Source organism: Xiphias gladius, chromosome 6 (assembly GCF_016859285.1).
Source record: "Xiphias gladius isolate SHS-SW01 ecotype Sanya breed wild chromosome 6, ASM1685928v1, whole genome shotgun sequence".
NCBI lineage: Eukaryota > Metazoa > Chordata > Actinopteri > Istiophoriformes > Xiphiidae > Xiphias > Xiphias gladius.
The window spans coordinates 30,010,476-30,027,531 of record NC_053405.1 but is presented as its reverse complement, the minus strand read 5'-3'; the positions used below and the strand labels follow the sequence as shown (position 1 = coordinate 30,027,531).

The 17,056-nt window shown below is 39.2% G+C and overlaps 1 protein-coding gene across 14 annotated transcripts in view; it reads left to right on the top strand.

Moving 5' to 3' along the window:
* ptprfa (protein tyrosine phosphatase receptor type Fa) overlaps positions 1-17,056 on the top strand; it is a 221,680-nt gene that overhangs the window by 185,605 nt on the left and 19,019 nt on the right. For all 14 annotated transcript variants that reach the window (XM_040129782.1, XM_040129780.1, XM_040129779.1 and 11 more), the window contains 4 exons: positions 6,740-6,863; positions 7,123-7,298; positions 14,636-14,755; positions 16,048-16,202. In XM_040129782.1, coding sequence (XP_039985716.1) covers positions 6,740-6,863; positions 7,123-7,298; positions 14,636-14,755; positions 16,048-16,202 — 575 coding nt within the window. The remainder of the gene's footprint in view (positions 1-6,739; positions 6,864-7,122; positions 7,299-14,635; positions 14,756-16,047; positions 16,203-17,056) is intronic.

The following is a 17,056-nucleotide window of genomic DNA, read 5'->3' as shown; positions in this document are numbered from 1 at the left end:
TACTGTAAAAGCCGGTGAGGGATTATGGCTTGTGGAAGTCCTACAGAGGAAGGTAATTTGCATTTAAAGTGGTGAATTTCTAAACGGATAAACCAGGACAGATGGGTGCACTGTTTATGCACAGCAGAAGTAAGGGGGCATATAAATTATGAAATAGCAACTGAATCAACTTTTCTACCTTTCCCAGTTTTTTTTCTTACCTATTGTGGTGAAATGGAGTGAAATTTTGAAGAAAGGTTGTTTTGTTTGCCAAAAGATAGCATTCAGGTCAGATCATATACATATACATATACATATATATATATATATATATATATATATATAGAGAGAGAGAGAGAGAGAGAGAGAGAGAGAGAGAGAGAGATGTACACATTTGTACTAGAGTGGGGATGTTTAAAAAGATGAGGTTTGTTGTTTAGTTATTATAAGAAAGACATTAAATCGTATTCCATACAAAATGTCAACGCTGACACAAAAGTCCAAGACTTGTTTCCAGTGTGGCCCTCAATGGGATTGTAAGGATGCAGTCCAGCAACCCTTTATACTAGCTGAATGTAAGTTTGATCATAAGTTCAAGTCTAAAATCAACACTAACTGCTACATCGTAACTAGTTACTGTAGTTTCACACAGAATTCACATCTTTGTTCAGTTCTTTCATCCATAGTTATGCTGTAATTGAACTGTAAAGTACTTTGGACACAAGCACAGTATAAATGCAGTCCATTCATCCATTTCAACAAGTACTCCAACCTAAACAACCATTTAGATCATTTGTCTCTACCCTCTGATACAGCCCATAGGAGAGTCTCCTGGCGGCTGGAATACTGGACCTTCAATGTCATGGTAATAATAATAAACATGCAGTTAAGCTTATTGAACGCTCAAAGTTTAGTTAGATTGGGGGAAAAAAACTACATGGTTAGGTTTAGGAAAAGATTGTGGTTTGTGTTTAAATAAAAGCTTCCTTAAGATTAGAGGGGCTTCATTGTCATGGTTACAATAATAAAAACACAATGAAGGTTGCGGAATGGTCATGGATAAAACAAACAACAATGACTGTTAGTTTCAAACGGGATATGAACAGCAGTCTCCCATGTCAAAATCCTGTCTTTTATCGACCCATCCAACCACCCCAACCTCCTACAAACATGTACTTTGTCTTTATATGCTCCGTTACCCGACTTCCTCCCTTGCTCCATAATTACTAAGGCCGCTAGATGTCGTCTGACAATAAAAAGTAAATATGGGTCATAATAAGCTGCTTTTACATATGACCTAGGGGCCCATTTTTCACACTCTCATCCATTCACCAATTTCAGCCCCTTTTCTGGGTTTTGTTGGCAGTGGCAGCAGGCTATGTCAAGGGTATCCAGACATCACTCTTCTCAGCTACATCCTCCAGTTTTTCCTGGAGGATGCCAAAATGTTCCCAGGCTAGTTGGGATATGTAATCACATTATCTGGGTCTGCCCCAACATTGCTCTCTACTTGTATAGTGCCCTGAAAACCTCCACAGTGAAGCGTTCAGTAGCCAACATTATTAGATGCCTGAACCTCCTCAACTGCCTCAATTCAGTGCAAATCAGCAGTTCTCCTACTTCAAATTACTTCAGCTAATGTGGAGTTCAGATGTTTGAGTTCCTCACCATTTCTCTACCTAGCCACCCTGAAAAGGAAACTCATTTTGGCCAATTCTATACATAGTCTCATTGTTTCGGTCACTGCCCAAAGCTAATGACTATAGATGAGAGCTGGAACGTAGATCAACTTGTAAACTGAGAGCTTCACCATCAGGTTCAGCTCCCTCCGCACCAAAACAGTCTTGTACAATACCCACATTACTGCTTATGCTACACCAACCCAATATTCATCTTGCATTCCAACTTACCCTCACCCCCAAAGTCGTTCCCACACTGGAGCAAGCAATACATTTTTTTTAACAAAGTGCAATGGCCTCAGATTTTGATGTGATGACTCTCATCCCAACCATTTCACAAGCGGCCACAAACTGACCCAGTGTGCTCGAGATGTCATGTGTCACAAAACACGTCACTCACCAAAAAACACATGTTGTAGACTGGATAGTTTTACCCAAGGTACATATATGGTCCTACTTTTGGATGTGTAAGATGCTCAGCAACTATCTGATTCTCAAGAACTCAATATGTAGACTTGCAATGACAGTGGCATTAGTTCTCTATCACACACACGAAGACACACACACACACACACACACAAACACACACACACACACACACACACACACACAAAAACACACATACACACACACACACACTGACTTGTTCCACTATCCTTGTGGCTACGCTCATTGACATAAGGCATTCCTTAGTCCCTTACAATAACTTAAACCATCACAAATGACCTAACCCTAACCTAAACCAGATTCTAACCTGAACCCTAAAACCCAGTCTCAGACCCCACAGGTATAATGGGCTCCGGTTTTTGGCCCACACGAATATAGTAAACCTTCCCTAACAGGCAAACACACACCCAACCCCCCACACCCCCACCCCCTGCATCTTTTTGCATAGGGGTTTTCAGCCATTAGTCCATGGTGAGACCAGCAGGGCTTGAAATGAAAAGCTGATAATAGCAGTGTTGAAATTGAGACCTGCCAGAGGATCTCACAGATTGTTACATCTGATGAATGAGCCAGGCTGTTTGGGGACTACTGGAGACCACTTTATATAATGCATATGGCCTCTACAACAGCAAATTCTCTTCGTTACATGGTAGTAATTATGTCTGTTTTTTTTAGCTGCATTAAATGAGTAAAAGCTGGTTTTCTCTAGTAAAACCTATTTTAGGTTGCTAACTGAGCCTCAGGACTCCTTGGCACAGCCTTTTCAATATCTGATTCACATCCAATACCCTCTGCATTGGTAAGGATTACTGTCTATGTTGCTATCATTAATATCTATCTCAGACTGGACAGCTGCCCAGAGTTTATTATAACTGTCTCTTTATGCAAACAAATAGGCTCATTGGGCCAGTACAGGGACACATAGACAAGCATACACAAGTATTAACAATAGGAGTGGCATGTCTATATGCCATGATTTTCATGTGGGCTGTTTTTTCAGGATTCTGTTACCAGCACAGCAGGATGGCTGGTCGGGGGGGTTGATCAGAGATAAACCAAAACCTACAACAGCTGCTTACTAAGTAGCAATATCTGTAACCTAATGCTATGAATATGACCACTGATGGAAAGATTCAATCCTGTCCTGTACCTGTCTGATTGTCTGACTGTACATTATTATTTCCCCATTGAGCCGATTTTTAGATAATTCTAAGATCTCAGCAGTTACTTTGGATAGTGCAATGTTATCATGACCAACTGAACTGAACAAATAAAACCAAAGTTGTAATAAACTGTAGTATTCCTTTAACACACGTTACTACAAGTGACTGAACATATCTTCTAAATGAAACAACAAAAGATGTTGTTTCTCATCTCCTTTAAAATTAATCCATATTAGTGTTTTCTGCTCTGATATCTCATATCTGCAGGTCGACATTTAACGACATTTGTGAGTTACTTTCAAAACTCTTCCAAGTTTGTTATGATTTGATTACAAAATTGTTATGATTCATATGATAGTTTCCTAATCTGCCAACGCTATGGATAAGGTTTTGTTAGGTTTAGGCACAAAAACTACTTGGTTCAAGTTAGGGAACGATCTTGGTCGTGGTCATCAAACTACTTCTGCTTATGGTTTGCTTAATTACGACACAACAGAAAAGTGGATTCCTGCACAAAACAGCTGAGGACCCATAACTTTACGAGACTGTCCTCCCAAGAAAAAAAAAAACTATTGAATCAGTCATTTCAGCAAGTGCCCTTAAAAAAAAACTTATGTTTGCATTCAAGTGACAAGGCAGCAACAGCAGCCATACTAATTATGAAGAGAACAAAGCAGGAAGTCAGGTGACATTGTTAAAGAGCAACAGTGTTCTCGTACAGAAGGGGTTAGGGTGGATAGAAGGTTTAAAAAAAACCTATTTAACATGGGAGACTGCTTTTTGTTTCCAACCAACACTCAGTGTTGTTTTTTGTTTTTTGTTTTTTTTAAACCATGACTACGATCATCCCTGAACCTCAACCACATGGTTATTACTGTGACCAAAGGTCCCCTAACTTCAACATGTTCAGCTTTTACATATTACTTATCTTAACCCAAACCATGAGCTTTCCCTAAACCTAACTTTTTTTTCTTTTTTTTTTTTTAATTCTAGAGGGCATGGACAAGTGATTTATGTTGTTGTTTTGTAGGGAGTTGTTGGGCTTTACTATACAGCGACTATATAACCTATACATATATTCAGTAGATCTGTATTTGTGTGTTTGTTAACAAAAGTACAGTTCCATTTTAATTAGAAATGTGTTTTTTCCACATCCATATACATGTGATGCAAAGTAAGTCTGTAAGTTACAGAAAACATCAAGAAACAGAGAGAAATCACCAGTTTATTTTCTTTATGTTGTTTCATTTAAACAACATTCACCGAAGTTGATGAAAATGACTTCCAATGTAATTAGTTAGGTTTAGTGTTAAGAGCAGCCAGTGCATAGCTAGTCAGGGCTCCTGTAATGTTTATCAAAGCTAAATTCAATTATCATTCTTAACTCAGTGAATGTGGCAGCAGGTACTGATTGCTGACCAGATTATTGTAGAGCTCTGCCATACACAGATCCACAGGCTTCACGCCTGGCTGTTCCTCTATCTGTTTACCTGTTTTGCTTTTTGTTGGGGAAGACACAGCTCTGTGACTGTGATTACACTGACATGCTGAGTAACTGATCTACATGTCTGCAGAGCGCATAGCAGTAATGTGAGTTGTTTGTCAGTGTAGTGCTGTGGAAGCCTTACCTAACAGGCTATTTAATAAGATGTGCATTCAACCTCTTCCTCCATTCTCATAATTATCAGCTGTAGAGTAGGGGGCTGAGCAGTCATCCAGCCAGTCAGGAGGAAAAGCAGCAGGATATTACATTCCTCATCGCTGCTTCATTTTGCCTGTGTATGTGTGAAATGTGCATAGGTGTCTGTTTGTTTTCCAGATGATGTAAGATATGTAATAGAGCATGAAAGATCAGTCATGAATAACAATCTTCAACATGACATTATTCAGGTGCGCCTGCGTTAAGAGCCAGCCATCAATAGAGACCAATCTTCAGGCAGCATAGTGAAAACCTGGCCAGCTCATATCACACACCATCACTGCTATCACTTTATCACAGGCATGGGTTCTCACACCACTGACGCAACTCATTAAAGTACAAATAAATAAGTAGAAAACACTTTTTAGAGAAGCATCTTTCACAATCGCATGTTTCTTTGTCTTGAAACCTAAAGAATCACATAAAATTGAGAATTTCTGCAGTTTCAGCTGTCTGTTGTATAATGAAGCATCGATCTAACAATCAAGGAGAGACTGAAATAAAAGTAGCACAAGATATTGAAGCATCAAAGCAGTACGTGTGAAATATTTACATCATTACTGTATGTAAATGGCCAGACTAACACAATGACTACACCCCGCTGTTCATAAAACATACAGCTCATCATAAATTTTGACTAGACTAGAGTCTACAGACATGTTAGCAGCTTTGTGACAACCAAACAACCAACCAAACTTCACCAGATATTGGTGCTAGAAGAAAAGTCAGTATATCACCAGAGTCAGTGGGATTCATCCGCTGGGGCTCATGAATGTCTGCTCCAAATTTCATGGCAAATTTACCCAGTAGGTGAGATATTTCAATCTGGATCAAAATGGTTGACAGGCATCACCATCCCTATTTAGCCACTCCCGTAGCGTGGCCAAAAGTAAAGCATTAATGGGCAGAGTATTTTTTTCACCCACCTGTTTTTATGTGCATTTATAATTTGAAAATAAAAGTGAATTAACAAAAATTAAAAAAAAAAAAAAGCCAATTTATCACAAAAACGTTTTTAGGCTTCAATTAGGTAGAAAGGTTGGCATATCAAAATGATGAAGTCTGACAGACACAGGTTTTTCAAATACAGTAGGCGTCAGTATCTCAGTACCTGTTTTACTTTCCCTACTATACCCATGCCCACGTGTGGATCAAAACATGTTTTACACAGTGCCTATCCACAGCTATACTTGGTGCTTCCCAAGCATTGCCAGACTGTGTTTTAATGCAGACAACCAAACTTCACTGAGTTATCACTACTTTATCTCCTCTGCTTAACTGTTGGCTTTATATTAAAAATAAAATCCATCACAAGCCCGCATCTCCTCACTTTTGATTTATTGTTAGTGGTGTACTATCACTCAAACTAATGTAGGCTGTGGGGAAACATACATCCAAGATCATTGTCCCAAACCCTTCCTCCCTTCATCAGTTCTTTATTCTGTTTTTTTTTTCAGGCACTGAGTTAGTAAGTGGAAGGCTGGAGGGGGTTTTAAGACTGTCCAAAAAGTCCAGTGTATACCTTAAAGAGGGCTTAAGCATCATTCAGGGCTTTTCATATTATAAAGCTGCAGGCTGGAGGAGCAATGGCAAATTAGTTTCTGTGTCACATTTATTGATCTGCACTCTGCACTCCAAACTCTAACAGACTGTAAACCACCGAAAAGAATACAGGCACTATTGCAATAAATGGTTTACCCCCACCCCCACCCCCCCACCCCCACCACCACCTCCATGTATCCCTCTCTCTGCCCCCCTTTCCTGTGAGCTAGTCTATTGATCCAGGACAGCAGTTCACCTGGGAGAACTCCAACCTGGAGGTCAACAAGCCAAAGAACCGCTATGCCAATGTTATCGCCTACGACCACTCCAGGGTCATCCTCACACCAGTGGATGGTGAGAGACATCTCAAGAGAAGGGATTTTACATACCATAAATTCTCAAATAGTGGCAAGGTGCTTTATTTACTTCAAATGCAGAGAGAACCAGGCCTTTATTTGAAACAGGCTTATATTGGAGACAAATCTTTATTGTTGATTTCCCCTGTTTTATAAAATGTATGTTATCATATTTCAGTAAGAAGACCTCCCTGTTATCTGATTGGCTCCCATTTTAATTTGCTTGCTAACTTTGTCCAACTTGGTCCTCACCACAGGAGTTCCAGGTAGCGACTACATCAACGCTAATTACATTGATGGCTACAGGAAGCAGAATGCTTACATCGCCACACAGGGGCCACTGCCGGAGACATTGAGTGACTTCTGGAGGATGGTGTGGGAGCAGAGAACCTGCACCATCATTATGATGACCCGCCTAGAGGAGAAGTCACGGGTGAGCCTCTCATTTTTAAAATAATTAAAATTATACTTTGGTGACAGTGGCCATGGTATACAGCGTAAAGTCCAAAGGCACAAAGTCCTGTGAATAATTATGTAAATAAATAGAGTAAGCTTAGTTTTCAGCAGCAGTAGACATTTAACCACTTCATTTCGTACAAACAAAGGCTACGTTTTTAAAGACAAACTCAGGCCCACTCAAAATGTTCCCTTAGAATCATTATAACTGCCATCTTTAGCTTGGGCCAAGTGCCATCACGGGGAACCATCACAGTGGGCCAGATTTGTTAGGGCTTGATGATGCAAAATGTGGGGGCATGGTAACACATTGTAGCAGGGGGCAGGGCTTGTTATCAGCAGGATTGAGTCCATATGTGCAGCAGGAGGTGGGAGTTGTTACTAACAAAAAAAGGGTGGGGCATCATGTTCTAGCAGTGGGCAGAGCTTGCTACTTTTGCAACGGGTAGGCCACTATGTCGCATGCCAATAATGGGGCTTACAACTCTAAAGGGGCAGGGCTTGTTATCTAGTGCCTGTGCATGTTATTATCACTAGGGTCATGACTTGCAATTACAGCATGTTGGTGGAATCAGACATATCACCGAAGTTGCATTCCTGGACATCAAGCAAACCTCATCAAATCGACTATCTGACTGCCAAATATATTTTTGCTGAAGTGCTCCTCCTGGGATTTGAAGTCTGGTCACTCAGTCCTCAAGCAGTGTTCTAAACAACCTGTCTATCCAGCTATCCAGCAATAGTAATGCCTCCAGTGTGGCCAGCCTATGTGTACGCTAAGTGTTTGACCACCTAAAATGCTAAGTGTGCATGTTGTAAAACAATGTTCTACCCATTTGCTTAGGTTTTATAATTTTTGAGTTTTTTTTGTTTGTTTGTTTTCTTTGTCTTTTTGTCTTTTTTGTCTTATGTGTTCAATGTAAATGTATTTGAAGGGTACAGTTGATGATAACATTACAAAGGGCAGTGGTCATTCACTCCAACACTGTTAGTGATATACTGTTCTGCATGTAGTGCACTAGTTCCGGTGTTACAGATGAGCTTGGCTTACAACAGCATCACCCTGCTGGTGGACATGAGGTATGACGCATTCACAGCCAGTCACATGGCAGATAAGAGGAAGTGATGAGTAATGGTGGCAGCCCTCCTTCACACTGTTAATAACCACACCAAAGGGCACAACCGAGTGCCACAGTAGCGTACCATTATTTTGTGACAGAAACAATCAGCCTTCTATTGGAGCCAGTGACACCCGTCCGTGGCTGCTGCTGGTACCCCAACTCAACCTGTTTGTCCACTGTCTCTGCTGATGTGAGGGACTCATGCATTACAGTTTACATGTCCCTAATTCAAAGCGGCTATGTTAAATATTCTGTGATTAATTACATATCAATTTGAAACAAGTCTAAACTTTACATTTTTTCTGTAAGTGTCAACAGTGCAGTGTTAACTACGCCCCACCATACTAATATGATGGACAGAAAGAAAAAACACCATGCCAACAACTTTTCTCCAAGGTTCTCCAAACTAAACAACAAATTGTTGTTCCTCATTGGCTTCTAAAATGACCTGCAGTATACAAGTACTTTCTGATGCGATGCTAGTATCAGAAAACCAAATTGTTTCTACTGATACTGTTCTTTATGACTGTTGGCAGGACACAGGAGGAGAACAGTAGTCTCCCATGTTAAAGTCACATACTTTGGTAACCCTTCCATTCACCCCAAATTACCACCCTGCAAGGTTTTGAGGCTGTATAACAATGACACACTATTACTGCAAATTGATGTTGTCTAAGAAAATCCTGACCTTGTTGTGTTAAGGCATTTTTACAAAAAAATGATGTGGCTGTTCTTCAGAGGACAAGAAATTAATGATCCTAAGTAATTTTTCGACCTCCTGCCCACTAGATGTTGATCTTCGTTGTGTAAAAGTGTGTAATTTTGGCCTGGCATTTTGGCAGCATTGACGGAAAGCTCAAGGGTACATGAATATCCACTGCAAATTTAGTGAAAATCTGACCACTGGCTTTCAATGTAGTCGGCACTGTACCAAAGTGTTAAACAGACCAAGAACTTTATTTAACAGCAGTGATGCTGAGTCTGGGTCAATAACAGCTTGAAGTTAAAGTTTTTCAGTTCGAAAAAATTATTTAATGGACAGAAATTAAGTAACTGCTTAATTTATATTCAAATTTGAACTACGTTAGGGTACCTGAAATTTTTTTTGAGCATCTGTACAACATAAACAATACAGAACAATATCAACAATTGCTCTGTCTGGTAGAAGGATCCATATATATATATATATATATATATACATACATATATGTATGTATGTATATGTATAGTGCTCCCATCTTACACATATCTAAATAAAGTTGTGTTTAATCACCTAAGCACCAACTATGCCAGGTAATGTTCCATTATGGCAGTACTGGTTGGTTTCCATAGCTGAAAACTTACAAAACCATAAACAAAACATTCACCACATTTTGCATTTATTAAAAGCATCCATATGGTAATTAAACAAATAAAATCTCTACTACCACTAAACAACTAATATGACTACCGCTACCTAAAAGCAGTCTATCTAATCTTGTAAATGTACAGTCCTGACCTACATATCCACTTTAATTGACCAGCTCAGACTGCTGAAGCCTCATATTCCCTTTGGCAGAACCTTTGGATACATTTTTGTACGTAATGAGGATTTCTGTCTCCCATTTCTTACAGTGTAGTTAAGGTAATTGGAATGAGGAATAGTTACAGCAACCATTAACTCTTTTAACATAGACAAGGCCAGTGGTGTAGTGGTGTCTTAATTGGTTGCTATCCCCACCACCCAACCTCCCACCCCTTTTCCACGCAAAAAAAAAACAACTTTGACCACTAGTAGTACATGACCCATGGTCACTGGGGTCAAAGTCTCGTATGCATTACCAGACTTCTTGCCCAACAAATTTCGCAGTGCTATAACAGCATCACACTAAGAATAACCACACAAAGGCAGGCATTACTTGCACGAGTACGACAGGTCGCTTGTCAGGAAAATTTAACCGTACATCACTGTCATTCTAATAAAAGGCCAGTGCTGTTGTTTTTCTAGTGAGGATTGTCTCTCAGATCTGTAGTTAACTTTGTGTTTTCTTGTAACACTTAATGAGCTGTGTGTGATGTGTACAGTTGGTGAACCGGCTCCTCACATCACTTTGACTTATGGCCATGTGGCCCTGTGCTTGGCCACAGGCCTCACCAAACAACCCCCACTCCCCACACTGACACCCCTACCCAGGTCTATGAAGTGCAATCGTACCATCTGTTATGCCAATCTCCTGCGACCTGCACCCAGCAGTCTCCTAAAGTCAGCACTGATATCCAAATGTGTGTTCCTGTCATCCTCTGTGTCCAACCCTCCCACAGCCAAGATTGGAATAACAACAGCAACACTAACAGGGCACACGCTGATTGTACCAATTTGTTCTATGACTCAGTCTTTTTAATCTGAGGAACCCTGTTTGAACTCTGTCTCACTTTATATCTCTTTTTGTTTGGCATCACAAAGCTCACAAAGTGTATTTATAACTTGTATTTGTAGTATATTTTAAATCTGCCATTTCATAACTGATTAATTTATGAATTTAATTTATTTCTTCTTAATTCAAGTTTAATCAAGTAATATGTATTATATTGTGTTTACTTACCCTGAAACTCTTGATTGTCAATGTTAGCAAGGGAGAAGTCCAAAGAGCTCATTAAGAAAAAACAGCAGTTGCTATATCAGTGTTAATTTAAACTCCTTTTGTCCTCAAAGTGCTTAAAATGGCTATTTTTTTAATTTCTTATATTTTATTACTATTTTTATAATAACAATGTATGAAATGTGAAAACAATGTGATGATGTGAAAGGGGTCGCTCATAATGATGAACCTACAGAGAATTATCACCTGAATCTGCAGCTTCCCTCAGCTCTACAGAACTTTATAGAGTTTCAGCTCATTGTTTATCTCTCTGGCCCATAACTTTACTGTTCTGGTTCACCCTTACCACCTTCATACTGTAGCCTCGTTTTCCGCCGCAGCAGCAGCTGTTTTTAGCGAAAAAAGCTCTAAAAACCCACTGTCCACTACCTGCTCAGCACCAAACAGCAGACAGACATAGTTGGGGACCAGCTGGTGAACATAGTGGAGCATTTAGCTGCTAAAGAGCCAGATATTTCCCACAAAGACCAAAAACAGAGCTAAAAGAGGGTAAAATATTGGACTCAGTTCATGCAGTGGAAGGAAACACAACTCCAATTGAGAGCTGTTTATTTCCCAAAAGCTGTCTTTGTAAAACATGACCATGATCATTTCATAACCTTAACCAAGTAGTTATTATTGTAACTATGACAACCAAGGACCTTTACCTTAACAACTTAGTCATTTTAACCCATACAACGTTTCTCTGCCCTTAACAAAGTTATTGTTTTAACCCAAACCATGATCTTTCCTTAACCCTAACTATGCTATTATCGACAAGTCGTCCAACCTAAACAGCCTTACAGGTCATTTGTCCCTACCCTTGGATACAACCAACCATGTACCAGCGGCAGGCATACCGGACCTTTGTCGGCACAGTAACAATAAAATGACCCATAGGAGCATACCAGCAGCAGGTGTACCAGACCTTCATCATCATGGTAAAAATAATGAACACGCGGTTAAGATTGTGGAACAGTCATGGGCTGGTTAGGTTTAAGCACAAGAACTGCTTGTTTAGGTTTAAGGAAAAATTGTGGTTTGGTTTAAAATAAATACTCCCCCATGGTTACATGACCTTCATTATCATGGTTACAAAAATAAACATGCAGTTAAGGATTTGAAAAAGACATGGATTAATTAAACAACATTGATTATCGCTGGCACATGGGAAGTCTTGTGATTTGTCCTCCGTCAGTCGCATTCTTTCTGTGCCTAAACAAACCAAATCTTAACCAGAACACTGTCACATCATAAACTGATTAATTTTTCATAAGTAATTAGTAACAGTGACAGATGTCATCCTGATGGGGGCTTCAGATCAGAAAACCCTTTTGTGTGTCATTCTAAAGAGTGGTTACAAACAGGATCAGAATCAGAAAAACTTTAATGATCCCCACAGGGAAATTGTTTTGTTATCATTGCTCAACACTCAACACACAGTTAGGAAAAACAAGTAAAAAAGTAAAATCTACTACAAAACTACTATATAATAGTGATGATAATAAATTCCAAGTAGGTGAACAGAAAAATGTGCAAATGTAAATATGCAAAAAGTAAGAAGTAATGTGTGAGGTAGAATCACAGTATGGACAAAAGTGCAAAAATGGATAGTCTGAAGTCTTTTACGGTAAAAAGGGCATACCGATCATCACTTGTGGCTGTTGATTGTTTAGCTGGGTGGGGCTACTGAGGGCCTTTGCTTAAACACTAACAATGTTGTTGACTAGCTTCATGCACTAAGGCACTTGACTCCGACAACAGAAGATTGTTTACTCAAACACAGATTGACTCAGAAAAGCAAACGCTGGATCCAACAGCTCAGCTAGGCTGCTTACTTGAAAGGTCAACACTTTACAGTACGGTACACAAAAAGGAACCATTCAGGAAGGACTTGATACTTGATGAGTCATTAATACGTAGTTCCCTAATGACTCTGATGCCAGGACTATAAATTGGATAATGATGAGTTACTAGAGAACAGATAGGGAGATACTATATTAATGAATCATGAGGTAGCTAGTAAAGCACCACTGATCAGCACAAAACAGTATCTGCTCATGCATTACTGATCACTTAAGCATTACTCTTACATGCACTCTAAAGTAAAGTGATACATCCTACCGATTAGTTACAAAGTAGTCTCTCATTACCTCACCATTACCTACCATTTTTCTTCAGCCAAATGTAAAGTGATCATATCGTATGGACTATTTACTGGATAGACCCTCAGTTCTTCGGCCAACGTAAATTCCAGTCTTACAAACGTCAGTATATCAACATTATATTGTTTCTATGTATGTGGTCTGAATTTTATAATTAAAATACTTGTTTGGAAACCTGCTGTTTCTGATTTGTTGTTAAGGAACTTATTGTGATATAACAATGAAGTACTGAGGGGCTTCTCAGTATCTACTGTATTGGATGTATCACTTTACTTTGTGGTGCACAAAAACAATAATGTTTAAGTGATCTGTAATGCATGAGCAGATACTGTTTTGTGCCGCTCAGCGTTGGGTTCAGACTCGATGAGGAACGACTCATGAAAAAAATGGTCAGTATGTCAATTCACATTTATGGACTAATAATTACCTATTAATTCATTACTATAAAATATCCCAGGCTGTTCTCTGGTGACGCATCATTATCGTCATCATAGTCCGGGCATTGGACTCTTTGGGGAACTGCTTATTAATGACTCATCAACTATTAGGTCATTCCCGAATTGTTCCTCACTCACTCCTCAGTAAATACACATAATTTTGCATATTATTATTTATTAATAATAATAACAAATTCTAATCAGTAATGTGTTACCCTTAAAAGAGAAATCCACCAATTTTACACATCAGAGTCTGTTTACATTTGTAGCGGAACACTACTGCTTATACGCAAAAAAAGTTCATGTCTTCAGAGAGAGCTGCACAAAGTCTGAAAAATATCCTCAAGTGATGTCCCTTGAGTCAGCGTTGGTCGGGGCTGAAGACTACAAGTTTGAAAAGGAAAGAAGTCTGGGGTGTGGAGTTAGAAAGACATGAGTTGCTATTGACACAAAAGAAAAGGCAATGAGGTGATTCAAATCAAAAAGTTTTATCTTGTCGAAAGCTTGAGTGTGCTTAGTAAATTTCATGGAAATCTAAGATGTCTTGTTTTCAAACTGAGACTTTGGCCCAAGAATGGTGTTAGAAGATAGATGAGGGGTCAGCAAAATGAGTAGGAATCATTCTCTGGGGATATCCACAGCAAAATATATGTCAATCTGAGCAGTAGTCAACACATTTTGCCCTGGACGAAAGTGTTAGATGTTTGTATTGACAGCTTGATGGTCAGATGATCTGATCAACATCACCAACGTTATGAGCTATCGCTAGCAGGCCAGAAAATGTAAAAGTTCAGAACAGTAATCAAAGATTCAGACCCTTTTCACCACTTAGCTCTCCTTCTATCCTCTAACTTCAACAGTAACACTATTTTTAGTGAAAAAAGTGTGTGTGTGTGTGTGTGTGTATGTATGTGTGCGTGTGTGTGTGTGTGTGTTTGTTGTGTGTCTGTGTGTGTTGTGTGTCTGTGTGCAGGTTAAGTGTGACCAGTATTGGCCCAGTCGAGGCACAGAGACATATGGGATGATTCAGGTGACCATGCTGGACACTGTGGAGCTGGCTACGTACAATTTACGCACATTTGCCCTCTATAAGGTGAGAACTTTATATGTATATTGTATATATGGGATATGACTGTGTTTGAGAGCAAAGCAAGGCATAACTCATCGACAGCAGAGGACTGAAAGAGCATTAAAGCCCTCTCAGATGTGTACCTCGTTACGTAAATGTGATGGCAGTTTAACGTGTTGGAGTCGCTTTTATGTAAAGGTCATGATGGCAGTCTTACTAGGTCAGAGCTACTATCATTTCCACACTTTCAACATGGTACCAGTCTGAATTAAATGCCATCAGATTAACATAAAGGCTGCAGCAGCTACAAGTGTAGACATGCAGAGAAAGAGATTAAATCCGTGTCTTGATCGGGCTTTTACATGACTGTAATAAATCTATTATCTCAATCACCGTCTCTATACCACACGATCAGTATAATAAACTAGGAAACACAGAAAAATAGCCAATATTAAATTGTTAGGAGATTCTTCTTAGATCAGATCAGTCTACAAAAACCATTTTCCCCTCATGGTGAGACTGCAGCGGAAAAGGTTAAAAACACACAATAATATTAATAAGAATAGGAATAATAATAATATATTCTGACCAGCAGTCCAAAAGTCATGTAGTCTCTTCCCATATTTTCAATTTTTATTCATGCGAACTGTTAAAAGAGGTTCCAAGTATCAGGCCTCAATGGCAAAATCGGTTTTAAAATCAATCACTGCTGCAGCCTTTTGAGAGAATAAAAAAAAAGTCTTCCTCCTTGCTGTCATAACATTTTCAACTCACCCCTCACTCTCTCTCTCTCTCTCTCTCTCTCTGTCTCTTTCTCTCTCTCGCTCTGTCTCTCTCTCTTTCACTCCCTCACCAGGAACCAAATATCACACAATCGCACAGCTCTTCCCGTAAATTTTGTCATGTCTGCAGAACGCCATAAGAAACATTTATGTAAAAGACACCTGTATCTGAATGACAAAAAAATATCACTAACAGACATGTGAAGCTAGCACTGTTACAAATTTTATGTCTGACAAGGACTTAAGAGTCTAAGAAGATTTGCACTTGCCTGGAGAAAATATGAAAACTGCAGCTTGCTGAATAAAAATTACCAAGGATTTACTATAGATTTGATAAAATGATTGATAGGGTTATACAAGTGTACTCAATGCTGAATGTTAATATTTCATCAAGGGCTCTTTGGAAAGTGTTCTATTTATGCATTTGTGATGCATGGTAATTTTGTCATGTGAGATTCTCACATTAATCAGTCTGATGAATGATTGAATCGCACTTGTATCAATGACCAAACATGTGTAAATATGTTTGAACAGAATGGCTCGAGTGAGAAGAGAGAAGTTCGACAGTTCCAGTTCATGGCCTGGCCTGACCATGGAGTGCCTGAGTATCCAACCCCAACACTGGCCTTTCTACGCAGAATCAAGGCCTGCAACCCTCCAGACGCTGGACCCATGGTGGTTCACTGCAGGTGAAATTCCTCTTACATCAACACAAAGGCCTAATTATGCTTCAGATAGAGTGTGTGTCGGATCGTCCAAAATAGTCTGAAATCTCCTTTGCAATGGCATCCATCAATTTGCGTAACTTTCTGAAACAGACAAACTAACGAGAACATTCACTTTATGCAGTTATTGGTCACTTGTATGGACATGTGAAAGGAGATCTTTTTTCATTCTTCACACAACTACTTTTGTCACTGTTTGTGTGTAAAACTGAGTAAAACACAATGAATCATAGGCGCCTGTACCATGGGTGCTCAGGGGTTTACCCACAGGTAATTTCTGGGCACTTGTGGGAACATCATACAGTAAGGTCAACATAGTAGGGGAATATTAACATTGTCAAATGAAGATGAATAGAGAATTAAATACTCTGGAGCAAGTAAGGAGCTTTGACCATGAACTAAACTTGTTTCCTGTATTTAATGTTGTTTGACAGTACTATAGTTTTTTAGCACTCAGTGGTTTCACACTCAGCTGTCTGACCTAATTGGCTTTATAAGAGAGAATGTTACACAAGCACACAAGCACTTACAAACCAAGGCCATTGCAAAGTGAGTTAGCCAATACCCAACTCATCCATTAACAATCAGACTGTTTTGAAAATTTTATACATTTTTAAATGCCTAAATAGAAACTATAGTAACTTGCAATGACCAGTCTTGACATTAGAAAGGCTAGTCAACAGACACCTGTGAGTTATCCCTATTTGTATGATTAATTTGATTGAAGCTACAAAGACACACAAAAGACACTTAATTCTTAATTATGTATTATAAACATTTTGAATATAATACTCATGATAAGGTTTTTATTAGTGTGT